We start from the raw sequence: 23266 nt of genomic DNA on the forward strand, positions 1-23266 counted from the left end.
TGAGAAATAAATTCGTAGAAAATAGTGTGCACCTGTATGCAAACTTTGAGATAAGAAATGCTGACTTAGAAATGCCAGGGAACAGGACAGACATTGCTGAGAGAAAAATAGAACTAGAAACAAGTTTCAAAGGATGGCCTTACAAATAAGACTAGATACTTCAAAGAAACAGGACTATGAAAGATGCATTGTAATAAGACCCACGAGGAGTAATTTAGATGATTGGCTTTAAAGCATTTACAACACAGTGTTGCAAAAGCTGATAAACCAAGAAACGCTTATAATACATTGTAGTTAAGAAATAGTCGGCTTCTGATTGTAATAGCATAAATTATAACATCTGTATTGTCTCACTCTTCTCATAAGACTAAAAATAGAATAAAAGTTTTTAAAATGTCTCTCAGTTACCCCATCTCTAAATCAAAAAAAACATAATCCAACACCACCCCAGCCACTCCAGGATTCTGTGACCTGACAGAAAAGGCACAGGATTGACCCCAGCCCTTGGTGAAGAGCACAAAACAAGGTTCTTCCTGCAGCCACTGCAGCTCAGTCCCCTGTGGGTGGGAACGAGCAGGGGCGAGGGGCTGCACCCCCGCCCAGCCCCGCTGCTGCTCTGCATCGGGGCAGTTCATTAATCCAGAGCTGCGTTAATGACTCTGGGTCGGCAGCACTGCTTTTGTGGGCGCAGCCTTGGGCGGGACAAGCCTCACACCAGAGGCTCCGAGGGCTCGGCAGAGCGAAGGGGGCTGGGCTGCCCGGCAGAGGGTCACAGGGCGAGGGGCCAGCCTGGTGGCAGCGGGCAGCGGCTGCCACAGCTCTGCAAAGCCACGTGTGCCCAGCCTGGAGGTCACGGTGCCCGCAGCAGGAGCCCCCCAGGCTGGGCCAGCCCCTCTGCAAAGCACCAGATAAGATTAAAGGTGGCCCTGGCAGGAGGGGAGCAGCCAGGTGTGCCCCTGCTGCTGTCCCAGCGCGGTGGGGGCAGCTACACCGAGGGGCAGCGCCCCGAGGGCACGGCCGGGGTCCCCTGGGGGCGCAGGGCACACGGGGCGCTGCCGTGGGTGGCCCTGGCACGCAGACTGTCCCCGCGGGTGATGAGGCCGGCGTAGCCCTCCTGGTGGGAGAAGGCGTAGCTGGAGCGGCGGCGGAAGGAGCCGCGGGGGACGTGGGAGCGCAGCTCCACCGGCGGCTCCGGGTCCCGCCTGGCCTCCAGGTGGATCTTCTGCAAGGACACGCGGAGGTCAGGGCTGGGGACATCTCCCAGGAGAGCCCTCAGCCCAAGGGGGAACGTGAAGGGGATGCCTGGTGAAGGCTGAGCTAGAACGAGACTGGACAGAGCTAAAGAATAAAGCAGGGATTTATTAAAAGGCCTCCATGGATCCACCTTGGGCAGCGCAAGAGCCCAGCCAGGGCTGCACCCAAGATGAACCAAAATGGTCACAAAATGCACAACTGGTCATGGAGGCTCTCACTTTGATCAGTTCTGCTCCATTTGCATATTGGAGTTCATTGTCCAATTCCAGCTCCAGCCCATGCAGTCCCATCCTTGTTTTTCTCTCTTCATTCCACATTGTTTGTGCTCTTGGGCCTGAGATTTGGATCATTTGTCCTTGGTCCCCAGCTGGAGCAGGAATTGTTTTGTCTCCCTGCTCTGTGCAGAGAGCTCACCATGCCCTGATGTGAAGCCCAGAGCCACACACTAAAGCAGCACAGAATGTGAAAAATAGAAAAGCTCAAGGCATCGATGGAGTATAGGAGCACCTCCACCAGGGCACAGCTTGGCTCCCAGCTCTACAATGACCTGATTTTCCATGGGGATGAGGGATGTGGGGACTCTCCTGGGGATCTGCAAAGCTCAGGGAGCTCTGGAGCACAGTGTCAACCCCTGCTCCCACACGGGCTGTGGACACCTCCCAGGCAAGCCCTCAGCCCAAGGTGGGAGTCACGGTAGGCACAGGGACACCCTCCACTGGTGCCTCAGGTTTAGCTTTTCTATTTTTCACATTCTGTGCTGCTTTAGTGTGTGGCTCTGGGCTTCATATGAAGGGATGGAGAGCTCTCTGCACAGAGCAGGGAGACAAAACAATTCCTGCTCCAGCTGGGGACCAAGGACAAATGATCCAAATCTCAGGCCCAAGAGCACAAACAACGTGGGCTGGAGAGAGAAAAACAAGGATGGGACTGCATGGGCTGGAGCTGGAATTGGACAATGAACTCCAATATGCAAATGGAGCAGAACTGATCAAAGTGAGAGTCCCCGTGAGCGCTCGTGCATTTTGTGACCATTTTGGTTCACCTTGGGTGCAGCCCTGGCTGGGCTCTTGTGCTGCCCTAGGTGGATCCATGGAGGCCTTTTAATAAATCCCTGCTTTATTCTTTAGCTCTGTCCAGTCTCTGTTCCAGCTCAGCCTTCACAAGGCATCCCCACCAGGACAGGGTTTGGATCCCAGCTCCACCACGACCTCCTTCTCCATTATGGGATGGAGGATGTGGGGACTCTCCCAGGGGGCTGCAAAGCTCACAAAGCTCTGGAGCACAATCTCAAACCCTGCTTCCACCTGGACTCTTTTGAAGGTATAACCCACAACCCCGGTGGGGGTGAGCTCCAGCAAGGCTGGGGTGGCACCAGGACCTGCACCAGACCCCAGACCCTCCTGGGGGGTGGGGGGTCCTGGAGGACAATTCCTTACTGCAACCAAAAGCAGACCCTCTCCAAGAGCTGGGTCAGCTGTCTTCGCCCTTGTTGCTGCTGGACCATGGGACAATTTTGGGAGAGGCCCCTGGAGTCAGAGTTGTGCCAGTATCATGAAGGACCACCATGAGTGGCACCACCAAGGAGAGGTGACATGTCCCAGCACTACAGTCCAGGCTTCCCTGGGGAACCTCCCCTTGCCATCACCAATCCCAGACACCAACACCGGTGGGAAGCAGGGCCCTGTCCTGCCAGTGCCCCCCAGCCCTCACCTGCTGCGTGGTGGCTGTGCCCACGATGGCACGGACGGCGTGGACGGTGAGCGAGGGGAGGGTGTTGACCACCAGGGCCAGCAGGACCACGAGCAGGACATAGGGGTCAGTCAGGGCATTCCAGCTGGCATCTGTCAACACAGCTGTGATGTTTGGGTAGGAAACGTGGAGAGGGAACAGGGAACAAGTGCTGGGGGACAGGCCCCCAGCCAGGAAGGTGCTGAGGGCTCTAAAGAGGAGATGGCACCAAAACTGGAGTTAAAAGTCAAGACAGCAGTTCAAGAACGAGGAGATGATCTACAGGGTGGGAAACAGCTCCTAGCACCAAGGCCAGGGAAGGGCCGAGGGGGCCCCCAGGGCACCTCACCTGGGAAGCGGAAGATGGCAGGGGCTATCCTGTAGGCATCAACACTTTGGGTCAGGAAGGAGAAGAGGCAGAAGAGGAGCAGGCTGGCTGTGACCATCAGGAAGGACAACACTGTCCAGTACTGAGTGTCCAGAACAATCTGTGGGGACAAGGGCAGAGTGGGCAGAGCACACAGTCTCATGAGGGCCGTGGTGACCTTCTTCCATTCAGCTGCTTTGTCCAAATCCCTCCTGCACCCCAGGGAGATCATCCCCCAGCCATGGAGCCACTGGGGGTAGTGCCAGAGCCCAGGGACCCTAAAGATCTGCCGTGGGGCAGGATGAGGAAGAGCAGATCAGCGCTCACCTCCACGAGGACCGACAGCAACGCCGACAGGGCCACTGTGACAGAGAAGGACTCATAGTCACCCACGGCCTTGGTGCCAACGTGGTCCTCAAAGGCCCAGAGCGTGATGTAGAAGCTGATGAGGGAGGTGCCCACCCCATGCAGGAGGGTGACACCAAAAACACGATAATTGAAGAGCTCATCCTGCTGCCCAACCATGTAGAGCTCAGGGAACTCCAGGCTCTTCTTAGCACTCACATCCTGCTGGGAGAGCATCCCAGAGGGGATGCAGAGATTGGGGCAGGGAGAGAATCCCAGAAGGGATGCAGGGACTGGGGGAGGGAGGGAATCCCAGAGGGGATGCAGGGATTGGGGCAGGGAGAGAATCCCAGAAGGGATGCAGGGACTGGGGGAGGGAGGGAATCCCAGAGGGGATGCAGGGATTGGGGCAGGGAGAGAATCCTAGAGGGGATGCAGGGACTGGGGGAGCAGAATGGTGCCACCCCACCCCACACACCCTCTGGGAGAGCTGCAGTGGGTCCCTCTGCCCAGTGGCTCTGGGGTGACAGGGGACAGGCACCCCAGGACTGAGGGTGAGCTCCAAACGCCCACTGAGCTGCCAATGCCGTGTGCTGGCACAAAGGGCTGTGCAGATGGGTGCAGGGACCGCTGGGCTGGTTCCCACCTGCCGAGGGTGACACAGGGCTGGGTGAGCTCGGGGAAGCCGTACCTGCTCCAAAAGGCCCACGGACAGCACGGGGTAGGCAGTGTAGAAAATATTGTAGAGTGCAAGGTACCAGCCCTCATACAGAGGCTAGAAGGGAACAGGGAGAAGCTGTGAGCTTGGAGGTGCTTTGGAAAGACTCACAAAGGATGTCCAGGCCCCAGGACACTCAGATCCAAACATGGAAATCCCCTTGGACTTTCCTCATCCCCTGCATCAGCCCCATGTAGTCTGTAGGGTCATGCTGCAGCCAGAGATGGGGCTGGAGCTCCACATGTTGCTGGTCAAGTCACCCTTGATGATGGCCCTTGGGATCAAAGCTCCCATTTTGGAGGAAAGCAGCTTAATGCACATGGGATCCTGCATCTGTCCAAGACTGAACTGCAGCTCACAAGTGTGGAAGAGGTTTTACAGCCAATTCTGTGTCCCAGAGAGAAGTTTGATAAAAGGATCCATATTTACCCCTGAAAGAATTTCCTACCTAAGAGGTTGATATAGAAACCAATAAAGAAAGAAGGATAAATAAGAGAAACCTGCAACTGCCTACTCCAATAAGCACTTTGTTGGTCTTTCCTGACCAATGAGTAAAGTCTAAACGTATGAGTTTCGTAAGGATGTATAAAAAGCATGCATGCTATAATAAAAAAGGCTTTGAAGCCTTCTGAAATTTGAGTGTTTCTTTGTATTGTCTCCGTCTCAACCACGACACACAAGGAGATCTTGAGTTTCCCCGGGGTTCTTTCCCAATCCAGCCAGGTAAAAAGCAGATAAGCAGTGCAGATAACCAGTTGTGTCTCAGTCAGAATTTGGACATGGCAAGGGAGAAAAGGGGACCAAGGTGTTGGTGTGGACACGTGTCCTCCAGGCAGCCCCAGGCACGATCCCTGCAGGGGATGCTGAGCAGGGGAGTTGTAACTCTGGTGCAGAGACCTCCACAGGATGGATGTGAGCCCTGCACCCCTCACCTGGGCCGTGAATCCGCTGTGGAAAGCGAACCACACCTGGGCCAGGAGGCCAGCGAAGGTCTTGTAGAAGAAGAAGCGGAGGAACTTGCAGATGCGCAGGTAATTCCAGCGGCCGTGGATGAGGAGCAGGCGCTGCAGGAAGGAGAACTGGGCCAGGGCGTAGTCACTGCACTGCACGGCCTGCAGCCCCTCCAGCCCGCTGATGCCCACCCCGATGTCCGCGGCTGCGGGTGGCAAACGCACATGGGGAGGTTTGGGGGGAGCTGGGGGCTTGATTTCCCCATGGGTTGTCCCCAGGAATGTGAATCCAGGAGTGACAGACAAAGGGAACAAGCCCCCTCTATCCCACATCCTGGATATTCCAGGCGCGGTGTGCCAAGAGCACAGCCTCTTGTCAGGGCTGCTGGGAGGGGCAGGGATGGCTCTGCCAGCTGCCCACGTTGGGGTTTGACAGTTCATCAAGGTCCATCCCAGATGCCAAGACCACGGGGCCACCCTGCACTTGTCTCAGGCTGGTCCCTGTCCTGTGCCTCTCGCTCCCCTCCCAGCACAGCAAGGTTTGGGGCCTCCCCTCCCAGTTCCTCACCCCAAAGGGGAGGGTGAGGTGGTGGAGATGACAAATGGGGCACCACCATCACCAGTGGGACACACCAGCAGAACCCCGACCTCCCCCTGCCCCAGCCTCACTTTTGATCATGTTGACATCGTTGGCCCCATCCCCAATGGCCAAGGTGACGGCCTTCTTGTGCTTCTTCACCAGCTGCACCATCAGGGCTTTCTGCTTGGGGGTCACCCTGCAGCAGATCACAGCCTGGCAGCTGGTGGCCAGGTCCACAAAGGCCTTCTCCACCAGACCTCCCTGGTCCTGCGAGGCCTCGGCCCTGTCACAGCAGAGCCACCGCCATGGCCACCCCTTCTTCTCCTTCAGCACCTCGCCCGTGTGGAGTATTTTGTCCTTGGGGGAAGAGCACACATGGCTGGGACCTCACCTATAGCCCTCAGAGCCCTCAGCTCCTCAGCAATCTCTCAAGTACCCCAAAAGAGTGACTCTGGCTTTCACCAAGCTCATCACACAGTGGGTGCTGTGACCATGAGCCCAGTATGTCCCAGCGTGACCACGAGAGCTTGTGATCACCACCCAGCCCATGTCACCCCAGAACACTGGGCAGCTTTGGCCAAAGCCCCTGAGACAGAGTGAACATTTAACAGGGTAGAAACCCAGTCAGATTTAGGTGAAATGTGCCACTTTAAGCTTGCTAACATAAGTAAAATATGCTGTTTAGTCTGGTAACTGCAGCACTAGCAAAACTGCCCCAGCTGAAGAGAAAGAATGCAAATTTCCAAGCTAAAGAGATAAGAGATAGGAAAGACTCCTCGGAGCTTGAAACAGACAGCGCAGAGTGACCCAGGAGCTCTCTCTGCACTTTCTGACAAAAAACTGAGTACAAGTGTAACTAGCTGTAACATGAAATCAGCATAATGAATATGCATGAACCCATTGTGAAATTCTATGCATATGTAAATTAGTAAGAGTAATAAAAAAGGATCAGGAGTTCTCAGGGGCACGCACGTCCTTTGAAGGGGAAAGATCCCTCACATGCACCCAGCGCTGCAATAACCATACTGTCCCTACAAATATTTATTGGAATTGTGGGGTTTTGATTTTTCACCGCAATTCACTCCCCAACACCAAATGCTCAGTGCAAGGCTGTTCTCCTCTCCACCCTTCATTCCTCAGCCCCAAATGGGCTTTTCCTACCTCTTGGGCAGGAGGAGCACCCCGTCCTGGTGCCACCCAGGACTCTGATACCACCAGGGCAGGAACAAGCATCAGGCAGGGAGCAGAGAACAGCATCCAGGTGCCACCTTACCAGGAAGTCCCCGCTGATGATGATGGCTCTCTTGTGGCACGGAGTCTCTGGGCGCTGCTGGGAGGGGCGGCGGCTGCACAGGGTGTCCCCACTGCCACTGAGGTTGTTGTTGCTTTCCCAGTAGGCCTGGAGGATCTCGCTGTGGGAGGAAGGGGGGGTTGGACATGAGCTGGGGAAACTGGGAATGCTGGTGAGGCCTTGGTAATCTCAAAGCTAGGGAGATGGGACTGTGGTGGGAACAGGAGGAACAAAGAGGAGGTTCACTCATATCAGAAATCAGCCTGGTTTAGAGGCTGGAGAGAAGCTTAAACCCTTTCTGGGCAAAGCCTGCCAAGGAAGAGCGTGGGGTGGGAGAAGAAACAGGTGGGGAGGCCTGGAAAAACACCAGAGGAAGACCATGGACATCCAGGCTGGCACAGGGAAGGAAAAGCTCCTCTGGCTGAGCCGAGCTCTGCCCACCCTCTCCCAGTTCCTCCTCCCTAGGGTGTCCTCAGCAGGGACAGCAATGTCGTGAGCCAGGAGGGGACGATTCCTCACCTGACCTCCTTCTCCTCCAGGAGCTCCATGTCATCCGTCAGCAGCCTGCAGGCGTAGCCGATGTTCATCGCGGTCTCTAAAACACCCAGCTCTCAATGGTCCGTGGTGCTGTCCCCCAGCCCAGGGCAGCCCCCAGCTCTTGGCTCCAAGAGCCCTTGGTGGGCAGCAGCTCCTTCCCCTGCCTCAGTTTCCCCTGGCAGGTGGGATGTGCTGCTATTGGAGAGTAAAGGGAAGGAACAGCAGGACCAGTTCCTGCCCACTCCCAGTGGCCCTTCTCCTCTCTGGCCCTGGTTAGGGGAGAACTGAAATGTGTTGAGGGGTCTGGGGGTGCCTCCACTGACCTTGTTTGTCTCCTGTCAGCACCCACACTTTGATGTTGCCCAGTTTCAGCAGCTGGATGGTCTCGGGGACTCCATCTTGCAGCTTGTCCTCGATGGCTGTGGCCCCGAGCAGCTGGAGGGGGGTGACTGGGTGTCATGGCATGGGGCAGAGCAGGACACGGAGGTGGGAATCACCCCTGGATCCAACCAGCTGGGGGTAGACACAACTTGACACCCCAGTGTCCATTGGCATGTCACAACATCACCCCTCGGGGAAAACTCCACCTGTCCTCCCCCCAGGGAATGGATGTTGGGTTGGACGCTTCACCTCCTCATTCTGGAGAGCCAAACCCCACATGCCTGAGCTCTGGGGCACAGACAGTTCCTCCTGACCCCAGCCCCATCCCACCTGCAGGTTCTGCTCCATCTCCTCATAGAGCCTGTCCAGCTCCTGGGCACGGTCCTGCAGCAGCACCGTGGCCTCGCGGTGCCTCTGGCTCCAGGCGCGGAACTCGGCCTCGCTCACCTCCCTGCTGGCCACGCACAGCGTCCTCAGCGTCTCCTCTGCAAAGCGCTGCAGGGAGGAGACATCAGGACTCTCCTCCCTCCCCAGGAGAGGACTAGGAGACTCTCACAGGACCAGGGCATCACCCCAGGCCAGCCATGGGCAGAGCCGGAGACACTCCAGGACCTGGGCGTCTCTCTCCGGGCTCTGACTCCCTTCCCCCATCCTACAGCATCCCCACGAGCATCCCTGGATGCAGCTGGTCCATGCAGAACACCGAAGGTGGATTCCATGCCCTCTTACCCCCTGTCCCAAATGCAGGTGAGACTCCTAGAGCAGAAGGCAGAACCAAAATCCCTAAGGCAGAGGGAGGAGGAGCAGCAGGGCACAGACTGCAGGACACCCAGCCCAAAGCCAGCAGGAGGGAGAGCAGTGCTGTCACCCCAGCAGGACGGAGAGCAGTGCTGTCACCCCGGGCTGCTGTGGCACTCACATCCAGAGCCCTCTCAGTGAGGGTCTCCTGGGGCCCTCGCCTCCTCAGCCTCTCCAGGATGACGGTGTCAGCACCCTTGGTGTAGAGCCGGATGGTGCCCTGGGGGTCTCGCACTGCCAGGGAGGGAAGGACACCTTAGGTCCCTTCAGAGATGGCTCCCATTCATCGCTGTCCCCACACAGTGGCCACGCTGGCCCCCAGAGGACACCAGAGGGCTTGCTGGTGCTTTTCCATCTGCAGCCATGGGAAGCACAGGAATATCCCCAGATCTGCACCACCACGGGGCAGAATCAGGGACTGTCAGTTCCTCACACAACTCCTCTGAGCCCTGGATTCATTTCCTCTCTCTTGGCTGCTCAAACCCTTCTTGGCTGCCTTGACCAAGGCAAGCAAATCCACAGGGATGACCAGGATGACCCTTAGGAGCCAGCTGTGGCCACCTGCAGCCATCCCAGTGCCATCCCTTGTAGGGCTGAGCGCAGAAGGGACCCTGGGAGAGCCCACCCCACCCTGCTCACCCAGGACAGACATCCTCTTGCGGTCGCTGTTGAAGTCCAGCATGGCCAGCACCTCATACGTCCTGGTCCTGCCCAGCTCCCTGATGGTGATGCTGTCCTGAGTCCGGGCCAGGAAGACGTAGCCCAAGTTCCTGGCTGCCAACACCAGCGCTTCCTCATCCGGGGAGGCTGCCTGGTAAACCAGCTGGTCTGCAGGAGAGGAGGAGGAGGAGGAGGAGGATTGCACACAGAGACTCCCAGCAAACACCACTGGGACAGCTGCACTGCCCCATTCCTGCCCAGCTGTGACACCCTGAGCCTGAGCTGTCAGACTGGGGAAACTCAGTCCTGTTTGTCTCATCTGGAGAGCAACTGGGACAAGGGATGGAGGGACAGGACACAGGGAATGGCTGAAAAAGTGAAATTTAGATGGGATATTGGGATATGGGGAAGGAATTGTTCCCTCTGAGGGTGGGCAGGCCCTGGCACAGGTGCCCAGAGCAGCTGTGGCTGCCCCTGGATCCCTGGCAGTGCCCAAGGCCAGGCTGGACACTGGGGCTTGGAGCAGCCTGGGATGGTGGAAGGTGTCCCTGCCATGGCAGGGGTGGAACTGGATGAGTTTTGAGGTCCCTCCCAACCTCAGCCATTCTGGGATTCTCTGACCCCTTTTGCTCGTTGGCCCAGACAGGATTATCCCCCTTGTGCTTCTGTTCCCACCCACGAGCTTTAAAACACCCCCAAACACAAATCCATGGCACAGGGACAGTGGCATGAGCCACCCACGGGCTCTCCCACCCCACAGCTGAGCTTTGCTGGGCGCTGCCAAACCCCACCACGGCCCCGCAGCCCCGAGGGGCAGCTCAACCCACCGCCCCTGTCCTCCACCATGACGGTGTGGCAGAGGGCCAGCAGCCTCAGGAACTCCCTCAGCACCGGGTCATTGTCCCTCCGGGCGGCTTCCAGCAGCGTCACATCGCCAACATCCGACTTGTGCTCCCCGGGGAGCTCCCGGCTCAGCCCCGAGCCCTGCAGGAGGCACGGGCAGTGTGGAGGAGCCTGGTGGGACCGAGCACAGGACTCTGTGTCCCCAGGAGCACCAGGATGTGACACAGTGGCACTCTGGTGTCCGTCTAAGGTGTCCTTCCCCTCCCTGCCAGTGTGAGACCCCCCCGGCCACAGAGCCAGGCCAGGGGCTGAGCCCAGCCCTGCGCTGCCACGCCAAGGGGGTGGGTGTAAAACAGCTGGGAATGAAAAAACCCTAAAAATCAGAACTGCATCCTTTCATAACCCCGGGTCCCCTGTCCTGAATGGCAGCTGAGGAGGGGCAAACTCACCAGGCTCCTCTGAGAGCCTGGACCCTGTTGGGAGCCAGCTGAGCTGCTCAGCACCGGGCTGTGCCTGGTGTCACCAGTGTCACCAATGTCACCAGTGACAGCCCCATGGCACATGGGAGGGGGGTTTACTCACTGGTGCGTGTTTGTTCTCATGGCCTGTGCCTGGACCTGCCAAAATAAAAATAATCCCGTTAATGAAGGGCTGGCAGGGGGCTTGGAGCAGCTTCTCTGGAGCGACTCCGGCTCCTGCTGGCCAAAAAACCAGTAAAAGGGCACCAGCTCAGCATCTGCTCAGGGTCAGACTCCACTAGGATATCTCCAGTGGAGATATCCTCACTTTTTTGGCTTTCTGTTCAGATTTTCACCATGATTTTAATGTTAAAAATTCAGCTCTACTTTCAGCTGCATTTCCTGGGAGATTCTGCATTTGGCCAAAGCCTGCTGGGATGAGGGCGATGCTGCTCCACAGGGGTGGGATGTGCTACACCAGGCAGGGAAAATTTGGTTTATTCCTGCCTAAAAGCTTTGCTAGGGATTTTTGGCCTTCCTTTTTGCTTTTATTCCTGTCCATTTGTCTCAAGCACATGATACTTATCTCAGGAAAACAGGGATTCATGCTAAAGCTCTGCTCATTAAGTTTCACTAATTAAGCATCATGATAGCTCCCAAAGTAAGCCAAGAGCTGGAGTAAGTACAGCAATGAGAAGAGGAAGGACTTGGCAGTTTTTGAGGCTTTATGGGGAAAACCGAGCAGAATCATTAAAAATAATAAATTTTTAAATGTACAAAAAAATGTTAAAAAAAACCCACCAGACAAATTAAAAAAAAAAAAATTAAAGAGCCATTACATATATTCACTCTAATTGAACAGCTTAAGGACAATGATAATTTTATAATGAAATAAAAAAATGAAAACTTCCACAAATAGAAAAAAAATTAATCTACAACCTTAAAAAACCTTAGATTAATAGAAAAATTCAATACACAAACATTACATTAAAAAATCATAAACTTCTATAATTATAAATAAAAATATACCTTAAATAAATAAAAAACTATATTAATAAAACAACAAAAAATGTATAATATAAAAATATAATTATATAAAATAAGTGAAAATTTAAAAAATTATAATTTATATATAAAACATATATAAATATAGTTTTATATATAAAAACATATATATAAAATATAAGAAAAACCCATTAAACAAAAATATCCACAATAAAACAAAATTAAATAAAAATGAAAAATTTTAAAATAAAATAAGCCTTATAACAACTATATATAAAATTAGAAAATTATATATTTTCTTGTAATAAAAACTATATTAGTAAAATAATAAAAAATATACTATAAAAATATAAAATATACAATTATATAAAAGAAACTAAAAATTAACAATTATAATAAAAAAATATATAAACATAACAAAAACCCATTAAACAAAAGTATCCACAATACAACAAAATTAGATAAAAACAGTAAAACAAACCAAAATAAACCTTATAACAACAACCTATTAAAAATTATATATTATCTTATAACAAAAACCTTATAACTACTTTAAACTATAACCAACTACTTACTCTTTTAAAATCTCACAACCTCTAAAACTAATATTTATCTAAAAAATAAAACATTCTTAGCCCAAAAATAACCCCATTCCTTCATGAAAGACAACAACAATTGTCTTAGGCTGGAAGATGTGGCTGGGGATGTGAATTCTATTGCCATCTGTTAGGGGTGGGGCAGTTATCTTCTGTTCTTTGGGCAGTTTTCTTTATCTCTCCCACAACCAATTGTCTTGCCTTGGAAAGACAGGTGTCTGCTAAGGAAGGCAGGAGCCTCCCCTGAAATGGAAAAAAAAAAAAAATGTAGACCCCCTCCCTCTATATTGTTATAAATTTGAAATTAAAGGGGGCTCTCAGGCAAAAAAATATGGGAGCAGAAATAACAGTTCTTTATTAGGGAAGAAAATAAAAAGATAAAATAAACAATGCAGTGAACCAAAACAACACGGACAGAGTCAGAACACAACCTGACACCCTGTGGGTCAGGGTGTTGGTAGCAGTGCAATTGGAATTGTGGCTGCAGTCCTCCTGGAGTGTCAGGTGTGGTTCTGTTGGAGCCGTGATCCTGTAGAAAAGGGTGTAGTCTTCTTGCAGTGGAAGAGGCAGCTGTTCCTCTAGGAAATCCAGTGCAGGAAAAGCCGTGCTGGTGTTCCAGAAACTCAAGATTATATCCAGGTAGGAATGCTTGGCTCCTCCCTCTGGGCGGAGCATCTCACAATGGGATGCTGTAATAACTTTCATCAGTCACGCAGGGACATTCAATAGCCCATTAACAGCAGGTGTCTCCCCGGAGGGAGGATTGGTTTGTGGAAGAGATAAAGAAAAACTGCCCAATTACGAGAAGATAACTGCCACGCCTCTAACAGATGGCAATTGAATACATCTTGCTTTGCAGTCTAGGACACCAATCCTCTCTCCAGGAGATCTCTTCTGCTCATGGCCAGTGAGTGTCCCTGCATGGCTGAGAAAATTCCATCATCCCATGGGAGATGCTCTGCCCAGGGGAGGAGCCAAGCATTCCTACCTGGATACAATCTGACCTTGGAACAGCACAGCAGCCTTTGCCCACTGCATTCCCAGAGGAGCAGCTTTCTGCCCCACTGCATTCCCAGAGGAGCAGCTTTCTGCCCCACTGCATTCCCAGAGGAGCAGCTTTCTGCCCCACTGCATTCCCAGAGGAGCAGCTTTCTGCCCCACTGCATTCCCAGAGGAGCAGCTCTCTGCCCCACTGCATTCCCAGAGGGAGCCCAGGCCCATCCACACCAGCCCTGGAGCTTCAGAGGAAAACTCCAGCCTTGTCCAGGATCCTGCTCCAGCAGAAGCACAGCTGGCACTGCAGGAGGGCTGAGCCCCCATGGAATGGCACTGCTGCCACACCCTGACCCACAGGGTGCCAGGGCCTGCTCTGACCCTGTCAGTGGTTTTGGTTTTGTTTGTACTATTGCATTTGTGTTTTCAGTTTTCCTATTAAAGATCTGTTATTCCTATTCCCGTATCTTTGCCTGAGAGCCCCTTAATTTCAAAATTATAACAATTCAGAGGGAGGGGGTTTACATTTTCCATTTCAAGGAAGGATCCTGCCTTCCTTAGCAGACACCTGCCTTTCAAACCAAGACACAATAATAAATGGTGCACCTGCAAAGCCCTGAAAACGTGGGGGATGAGGACAAGGAGAATTCCTACCAACACCAATCCCCCTGTCCCAGCCACTCAGGAGGGGTGGAAAGAATCAGCTCCAGGTTCATCTGAGCCCCCACAAACCAATCCCAGCCCCAGTTACCATAGATGGTCCCGTTGATGCAGCATTTCTTGAAGCTCATGATGTTCTGGGTCAGGGTGCCTGTCTTGTCTGAGAAGATGTACTGGATCTGGCCCAGCTGGTCACTGAGGCTGGTGCTCCTGGCCTCGGCTGGGATGTCCTTGGCACCATAATACATCTCCAGATCCCAGTTAATGAAACAGCTGTTCACCAGGTAGATGAATTCGAACCTAGGGAGTCCAGGAGGGGAAAACAGGGAGAAGGAGGTGGTGTTCCTCACAGCCCAGGGTGCTGGGGACCTGAGACAGGAAGGAAAGGCAGGTGGACATCCCCACCTTGATCCTACTGCTCTGGGCTTGGGTGAGGCCAGAGGTCATCACCCATAGGGTGTCCTCTGGAACTGAGGGCCTTGCTGACCAAATTCACAAATCTGGAGGTCCAGTGAAGGGCCCAAAAGTTTGGAAACAGCTTTTCCAACATAAATTGTGATTGTTGGCTGCACAGAGCAGCTGTGCTCTTCTCCTCCCCATAGGAAGCCCAGGAATATCTCAGATCCTGCTCCTGGAGAGCTGCACTTTCCTCAGAGCCATCCTCATCCTGCCCATGATTCCCAATATCCCATCCAGCCCTGCCCTCTGGCAGTGGAAGCCATTCCCTGTGTCCTGTCCCTCCGTCCCTTGTCCCAAGTCCCTCTCCAGGGATGCCCAGGGCTTGCATCCCTGTTCTGCTCTTGCACTGGGAAGATCTCAAAGCACACCCTTGGTGTTTGTGGGATACACACCCCATCCACCCTTCCCCTCTCCCGGCTAAGGAAGCACCTGGGAATGACCTGGGCCACACCTGGACCTTCATTCTGGGGCCGTGACCCAAGTTCCAGGTGAGAGGTGAGGGCGGGGGGGGTGCTGGGCCCTGGTCCCTGCCGAGCTCCGTGGTGCTTACGTTATGTACATGGACATGGGAATGATGATGCTCAGGAGGATGGTGAAGCCCCAGAAGTTGAGGAAGGCCTGCTGGGCAGGGCTCGTGTGCTGGTAGAGGGCAGCCAGGTAGCTGTGCTTCTCCTGGAACGTCCTGGCCCAGAACCCAGAGGCGATGGCAAGGCCCAGGGACGTCAGCAACAGCAGCAGGAAAATCTGGTGGGAAACCAGCATGAGAAGGTCCCAAGATGAGAAAGCCTCAGGATCACAGAGACCACCAGAATCTTCTCTAGAAGGCTTCAGGGAGAGCTCAGAGCCCCTGGCAGGGCCTGAAGGGGCTCCAGGAGAGCTGGAGAGGGACTGGGGACAAGGTCTGGAGGGACAGGACCCAGGGAATGGCTCCCACTGCCAGAGGGCAGGGCTGGATGGGATATTGGGCAGGAATTGTTCCCTTTGAGGGTGGGCAGGCCCTGGCCCAGGGTGCCCAGAGCAGCTGTGGCTGCCCCTGGATCCCTGGCAGTGCCCAAGGCAAGGTTGGATGGGGCTTGGAGCAACTTGGGACAGTGGAAGGTGTCCCTGCCATGGCCAGGGTGGCACTGGATGGGCTTTGAGGTCCCTCCCAACCCAAACCATTCTTGGGTTCTCTGAACACGTTAAAGCCAAGATATTTTGGGCCAAATATTGCAAGGTGAAGAAAAGCAGCATCACCCAAGCAAGAGGCCTCTCATGAGGAGCCCTGTGGGCCCCCCCAGGAGCAGGGCAGAGGTCCTGGCCCCACACCCACCACGATCACCAGCCGGTCCATCAGGTGGTCCAGCTTGGTTTTCTTCCTCTTGATCTTCCCAGAGTTCCTCATGATTTTGGAATCAAACCCTGGGCAGGAAACATTTCCAAAGTACAAATGCAAGTCCCCAAAGGGTTCACCTGCAGGTCAGTGAGGCTGCTTCCCTCCATGATGACACCTCCCCTCCCGTGAGGAGACCCTCCCTCCATCAGTGTCCGTGGAGCTGTGGTTGCACACTCCAAAATGTGATGCTCATGGCAGCTCTCACCCCTCCCTCACCCTGGTTGTACCCAGGATGAGTGGAAATGTCCAAGGCCAGGTTGGACGGGGCTTGGAGCAGCCTGGGACAGTGATGGGTGTCCCTGCCCATGGCAGGGGGTGGCACTGGATGGGCTTTAAGGTCCCTCCCAACCCAAACCATTCTGGGATTCTCTGATTCTCTGAACATGTTAAACCCAAGCTATTTTGGGCCAAATATTGCTGCAGCTGGGGGATAACCCGGGATGAGGAGAGGTTTGGTACCACCTCACCTCCCACCAGTGATCCCAGCACCACCAGGACACACCGCGGCAGCTCCTCCACCCTGTGCCAGCTGGGAATGGCACCTGGCGGTGCTGGAAGCGCTTGGGCAGCTTAAAATCCCCGCGCTGCCGGGGGATTCCTGCCCTTCCCGGCCCGGCCAGGGACACTCGCCTGCGTAGAGCACCAAGCCGTAGCAGAGGGCGGTGTTGCGGACGCGGCAACCCCGCAGCAGGATCCGGTCGCCATCCAGGGCGTGGGTGTGGCCCCGCCAGCGCAGGGTGCCCGTGAAGGTGTGCATGCGGCTGTTGGGCTCCTCGCACGTCACTCGCCCTGGCACAGGGAAGGTCAGGGGCCAGGGAGAGCCTTCCTCCCCTCTCAGCCTCACGTGTCCCCCCCAAAGATGTGAGAGATGGATTTGTAATGGTAAAAATACAGGTTATTACTGTTAAAAGTATTAGCAGTGTTGTGTGGCAAAAGCTAACAGGCTGAAAAGGTTATAAAGTATTATAAAAAGTTATAAAAATTTATATATTTTTTATAAATTTATCAATTATTATAACCAAGAAATAGGTTGGCTTCTGGTGGAATGGCGTAGAGTTTTACATCTCTTATGTCCCACCCTTCATCGGGACTGATAATGGAATAAAATCTTTTCAAACACCTCTCAGTTACCCCTTCTCTGTTAAAAACTGGGAATAATCCAACACTCGGGGCCTCTCAGGGAGATCCAGGGTTTGTCAGGGCATCTCTAGGTGGGATTTGGATGGCTCAGATTAAGGCTAATGGAGGAGCTGGGAGGTTGGTCAGTGCAGGAACCTCACTGGGCTGTGAACTGGGGAAGGTACAAACACAACCCCGTTCATCCCCAAGGCCTTGGAGAGGGGAGTTCTGCATCCTGTGGAGGAGCAGCAGGGGCTGAGCCCAGGTTTGGGCACCAAGAGCTTGGTTCCAGCAGGAAAATCAAGATCCAGGGCAGGGGGAAGGTGCCCAACCCTGATGGATCCATCACAGAAGTGATGGGAAGTGCCTTCCCACGAGGCCTTTGCTGCCAGCCTCTTGTTGGACTGATGGGGACAGGGGAGCAGAGAATTCCCAAGGCTGAGTCCATCCCATCCCAGTGGGATTGGCCTCGTCCTCCCCCAGCCAGCAGACTCACCATCAAAGGCAGCCATGCTCTCCTCGCTCCCCAGCTCCTGGTGGGTGACCAGAAGGGCCTGTCTGAACTTCAGGTTGGTTTCCCTGTGAGCAGGAGCCAGGGAAAGGAAAATAAAACAACCCTGTGGGGTGACAGAGCTGTTCATCCTCCTGTCAGGCCCACGGGACAGAGACAGCCATTAATTACCAGCTAATTACACGAGTGAAATGCCAGAGAGGGACCTGTCATGCCACACGTGGAGCACTCGTGCAGGAAGAGCCCTGGCCCAGGGACCCTGCCCTTAAATCATCCTGCACAGGGAGGATGGGCTGGGAGGGAGCTGGCAGATGGAGACGCTGGCCTTCAGTCGCCAGCTGCTCTGTAGAACCCTCACCAGAGCTTTTGGACTCCACTTTCAAAATTTCTGGGTCAAATCCACATTTCTGGGGGTCTGCAGGTTTGGGTTTTGGAGGATCTCCCACATCCTGTGGTTTCCACTGAACCCTCCCAGTGCTGGGGGGGTCCCCAAGACCAGGGTCTCTGGCCCTGTCCCCTTGATACCTTGGGTTTTAAGTTTTTAAGTTTTTCTGTTCTGTTTTGGGGTGTAGCTTTTAGCTTTATATTAAGGATATATAGGATAGATAGATAGATAGATAGATAGATAGATAGATAGATAGATAGATGTGTGTGTGTGTGTGTGTGTATATCTCCTATATCCTATATATATCCTATATATATCTTCTATATCCTATATATCCTATATATAGGATATATAATGGGATATAGGATTTATACTAGGGTCTTTTCATGGGCTGGTGAAGACAAAACCATCCTATTCCAGCTGGAGACTCAAGGACAATCCCTTCAGACTTCAGGCCCAAAGCACGAACAATGTGAAAAGAGGAAGGAGGACAAGCAAGCAAGGAGGATGAAACCTCATCATTTGAAGCTGTTAATTGGACAGTTAACTCCTATATGCAAATGGACTAAAACTTATAAAAATGTGAGATCTCGTGACCAAGCCCTTTTTGCTTCCATCTTGGGGCCATCCAGGCAGACCCATGACTGTGGCTGTGGTACTGCCAGGGTGTGGCCTTTGAAGGGATTGCAATAAATATCCATTTTATTCCTCTTAACTCCATCCAGCCTCTGCTCCAGCTCCTTAAGGCATCACCCCCATGGCCAGAGGGGTCCCTGTCCCTGTCCCTGTCCCTGTCCCTGTCCCTGTCCCTGTTCCTGTCCCTGTCCTCACCCATCAATGTCAGCGGTCTCCACGTAGCACAGGCTGCTGGGCTCGGAGCTGCACAGCAGGAGCAGGTCAGCCTTGAGGAGCAAAGAACGGGGAGAGAGCAGATGAGCCCTGTCACCGATGTCCCCCAGGGCACAGCCAGCTCTGGACTCCCCTCACCGGGACGACGCTGTCCTTGCGCAGCCGCACGATGTCCCCGACGCAGATGTCGCGCCACTCCTGCCAGCAGAACCTGTGGGGGGATCCAGGGGACAACTTTGTGTCCCTGCAGAGCAGTGGGACTGGGGGCTGGGGGTGTTTCAGCCTGTGCCTGTCCCCAATTCCTGCAGGATTTGGGTCTCCAGGTCCTTGTGCCACCTCCAGAGGGCTGAGCACCGAGGGTGGCACAGGAGCCGTGTGCCACATCCATGTCCCTGTACCCACAGGTGACAGGGGCTCTCAGTACCCTGCACACAGGTGGGAAAAGCTCATCTTTCCCTGGAGCAGTGCAGAGCAGGGACACGGCTCCGTGCCTTGGATCTGATGGCCTGGAGGAATTCTGTGGCCAAGGAAAGCCTCCCCCAGCACTTCACAGCAAACTGGGGCATTTTCAAACCTGCTGCCCATGCCTGGAACATGACCAGTCCTACGGGAGGACCTGTGGCACGTTTTGGGAGGTGATGGGAGCTTGCAGAGCCCAGGACAGCCCCACCAAACCCCTCCTCAGCTGCTCAATGGGAACACGGATTTTCTGGGATGTGGCAAACACAGGCACAGCCTCCCGAGCCCCTCACCTCCTCCCAGCCAGGATTTCACAGGGCCTGCTGTTGATGTTCCTGTCACTGCGGTGACGGCCCTGCACACAGGAGAGACAGAGAGGCCCGGGGGAAGGAATGGGTCATGCCAGGATGTGGTGTCCCACAAAAACAACCCCCCTGATGCCACCACCTCCCTCCTCAGTGCCAGAGCTGTGTTCTGAGCCGTGGGAAGGTGTGTTCTGATGAATAAAGAAGCTGAATTCCCCCCAGGTGTTTCTGGGGTCCCACCTGGCATTACAGCCCATGGTCAAGGTATTAAAGGTGACAGAAATGAGGGTTTGGACGCCAAGGGAAGCAGCCAGGGCATCACATCTTTCCCGAGGGAAAATCAAACCACGTGTGGATGTGGTGGAGTGGGAGATCCCTCAGGACTGAGGGATGGCAGCAGCCCCTGAGCTGCTCAGCCCAGCTCACAGCAAAGGGCCCCTGTCCCCAGGGCCACCAGGGCCACCCCCACTCACAATGTCATCGATGAGGTCTCGCAGGCCCCGGATGATGAGAAGGCAGCTCAGGGGGAACAGCAGAGTGTACCAGGGCAGCGTGGAGATCTCAGGGAAAGTCTGGAGAATGAGGATTTTACAGCACTGACACAGCTCCTGTCCCACCTTGGGACACTTGAGGTGACTGAGTGACTCCCTGGCTCCCAAGCCAGAGCCCAAGGGTGGCAGGAACCCATCTCAAAATCACCAAATCAACATCTCTGCTACAGACACCTCTTTTGGGGGGTTTTCACCTCTTTTTGACATGTGAAACACTCCTGGGTCTCTGACTTTGGAGGGATAAATTTCTCTTTGGGCGTGGTCAATGTGAGCTTCCCCTCCATGCGAACCAAACTCATTTTATAGAATCAAGGAAGGGTTTGGGTGGGAAGGGACCTCAAAGCCCCTCCAGTGCCACCCCTGCCATGGCAGGGACACCTTCCACTGTCCCAGGCTGCTCCAAGCCCTGTCCAGCCTGGCCTTGGGCACTGCCAGGGATCCAGGGGCAGCCACAGCTGCTCTGGGCACCCTGGGCCAGGGCCTGCCCACCCTCAAAGGGAACAATTCCTGCCCAATATCCCATCCAGCCCTGCCCTCTGGGAGCCATTCCCTGGGTCCTGTCCCTCCAGGCCTTGTCCCCAGTCCCTCTCCAGCTCTCCTGGAGCCCCTTCAGGCCCTGCCAGGGGCTCTGAGCTCTCCCTGGAGCCTTCTCCTCTCCAGGTGAGCACCCCCAGCTCTCCCAGCCTGGCTCCAGAGCAGAGGGGCTCCAGCCCTGGCAGCATCTCCGTGGCTCCTCTGGCCTGGCTCCAGCAGCTCCACTCTGAGCACAGGTTAAACCCCTCAGGAAGTTCCTGAAAGACGCGGAACCCCACGGAAAAGCTCCTGGGAAACCTTTCAGCCCGGATTTCCTGCCCTGAGCCCTCCGTGGGCAGAGCCCTGGCGCACACCCCGTGCCCGAGGTGCCCAGCCCACCTGGAGGAGGATGACGAAGACGAAGTAGACGTTGGCCATGCGGTGGAACTGCTCGTAGAGGTTCAGGGGCAGGAAGGTGAGCAGGTTGTACTTGGCTGTCCTGATGGCATTGCCCTGCGGGGGAGAGCGGGGCACACCAGTCAGGGACCTGCTGGCAACTGCCAGAGCACTGCGGCGGCCCCCGACTCCTCACGGCACAAGGGGTGCCCTCAGGAATTGTCAAAGCAACAAGGGAAATGTTGATATCTACATTAATAATAATAATAATAATAATAATAATAATAATAATAATAATAATAATAATAATACACATATAAATAATATTATATATTTTATATATAATTATATTTATATTAATTATTTATGATAACTATTTCATATATTATTATATATAATATAATTTATTTTTATTATTATTATTATTATTATTATTATTATTATTATTTCATTAGGTTTTAAGTTTTTATGTTCTGTTTTGGTGTGCAGGTTTTACCTTATACATAGGAGATATATATATATATAGGATATATTATTGTTATTGTTATTGTTTTTGTTATTGTTTTTGTTATTGTTGTTGTTATTGTTATAATAATTTTATTATTGTTTTTCTTATTATAAAAATAAAACAGAAAATGTTGATTTCTAAAATAACAGCCATAATAATATATAATTATATATAAATAGATAAATACATAATTATATAATTATTATACAATTATTATTTATATATATTACATTATATATATATTATTATAAATATTATATATATTATATATATCATATATAACAATATATCATATATATAATATATATTATATTATATATTATTATATAATTATTTTATATAATTTATTATTATTTATTAATTATTATACAATGAATAATATAATTTTTATTATATATAAATATACTTTATATATTTTATGTGTTTTATATTTTATATATTTTATATCTTTTATATATTAAAAATACATAAAATATATCTAATATATTTAATATAAAAATATTTAAAGTATATAAATTATATATTTATTATTATTACATAAAGTATTATATAATTTATTATTATGTAATATTTATTATAATTTTATCTCAATATTATTATACATTTTATATTATTATTGTTATTGTTTTTATTTTAATCTATTATTTTCTTTTAATAATATTTTGATTTTAATAGTATTATATGTATTTATTATTAAATTTTTATTATTGTTTATATTTTTTCTTTTTTAATCTATTATTTTCTTTTTATTTTATTTTTAATTTTAGTTTTATTATATATTATTTTTATAATGTATTATTTTACTAAAATTGTTTTCCCTCACACGGGGGCACCATTAATGTTGATTTTTTTATTTTCTTTTTCTGCTTTGGTTAGGGTTGGGATTGAAAGTGTTTGAGATGGTATTTTTTGTTCAGGTTTAGATGTTTATTATTTTTTATCTATATTATAGTTTTACAAGCTGTTTATTTTATAGTATTTTACTAACAAGCTACAAAATGGCTTTGTATCTATTTCTATAAGGTTTTTTAAGGAAAAGCTATTTAATTAAAAATGACACAGATTATTTTTAATTTTAACTTTACCAATTACTTATGTCTTGTAATGTGGACTTAAACTTATGAAGAAGATGGTGAAGAAGAAGAATTAGGTTTTGCCTTGAAACTTTTATTTTTTTTATATATTTAAAACTTTTATTGCTTTTTATATATTACTATATTTTAAAACTTTAAACTTTAAGTGTTCTACTATGTGATATTACACACTTCTATTTAACCTACACACTTATAATCTTAATTTTATTTAACTTTGGAAGCTTTTCTTTACAGCTTTAGGTTAAATGTAGTGGGTTTTGGGGGGTTAATGTTTATGAGTACGGAAAGTTTCAATTCTCATAATCTTAGGTTCTGACAGGAAAATGGATTTATCAGATCCAAGGGCAGCATAAAATTCCAAACAAAACCATTTGCTTGTGGGTTTGTTCCCCATGTGGGCCATTCAACAGGAGCTGGGCTTTTGGATCCTTGTGGGCCCCTTCCAGCTCAGAATATTCTGTGATTCTGAGTCTGATCTAAAGCCCAGCTCACTGACCTCGATGTTATTTAGCTGAAAATAAAGTAAAATAAAATAAAATAAAATAAAATAAAATAAAATAAAGTAAAGTAAAGTAAAG

General features: G+C 51.3%; 1 protein-coding gene across 1 annotated transcript in view; it reads right to left on the reverse strand.

Annotated features, from left to right (window-relative positions):
- Positions 1 to 327: 327 nt before the first annotated feature.
- Positions 328 to 23266, reverse strand: part of ATP8B3 (ATPase phospholipid transporting 8B3) — a 26954-nt gene continuing 4015 nt past the window's right edge. Inside the window, exons 3-27 of the mRNA XM_053999781.1 lie at positions 21090 to 21203; positions 20100 to 20198; positions 19615 to 19676; positions 19001 to 19073; positions 18845 to 18915; positions 17614 to 17696; positions 16611 to 16787; positions 15936 to 16024; positions 15174 to 15367; positions 14256 to 14464; positions 11035 to 11069; positions 10437 to 10593; positions 9589 to 9777; positions 9071 to 9183; positions 8482 to 8646; positions 8094 to 8205; positions 7753 to 7828; positions 7216 to 7354; positions 6032 to 6299; positions 5345 to 5568; positions 4386 to 4469; positions 3677 to 3916; positions 3332 to 3470; positions 2965 to 3095; positions 328 to 1222 (exon numbers count right to left, since the gene is read on the reverse strand). Of these exons, the coding sequence (XP_053855756.1) occupies positions 986 to 1222; positions 2965 to 3095; positions 3332 to 3470; positions 3677 to 3916; positions 4386 to 4469; positions 5345 to 5568; positions 6032 to 6299; positions 7216 to 7354; positions 7753 to 7828; positions 8094 to 8205; positions 8482 to 8646; positions 9071 to 9183; positions 9589 to 9777; positions 10437 to 10593; positions 11035 to 11069; positions 14256 to 14464; positions 15174 to 15367; positions 15936 to 16024; positions 16611 to 16787; positions 17614 to 17696; positions 18845 to 18915; positions 19001 to 19073; positions 19615 to 19676; positions 20100 to 20198; positions 21090 to 21203 (3480 nt within the window). The 3' untranslated portion in view covers positions 328 to 985. The remainder of the gene's footprint in view (positions 1223 to 2964; positions 3096 to 3331; positions 3471 to 3676; positions 3917 to 4385; positions 4470 to 5344; positions 5569 to 6031; positions 6300 to 7215; positions 7355 to 7752; positions 7829 to 8093; positions 8206 to 8481; positions 8647 to 9070; positions 9184 to 9588; positions 9778 to 10436; positions 10594 to 11034; positions 11070 to 14255; positions 14465 to 15173; positions 15368 to 15935; positions 16025 to 16610; positions 16788 to 17613; positions 17697 to 18844; positions 18916 to 19000; positions 19074 to 19614; positions 19677 to 20099; positions 20199 to 21089; positions 21204 to 23266) is intronic.

Source organism: Vidua macroura, chromosome 26 (assembly GCF_024509145.1).
Source record: "Vidua macroura isolate BioBank_ID:100142 chromosome 26, ASM2450914v1, whole genome shotgun sequence".
Lineage (NCBI taxonomy): Eukaryota > Metazoa > Chordata > Aves > Passeriformes > Viduidae > Vidua > Vidua macroura.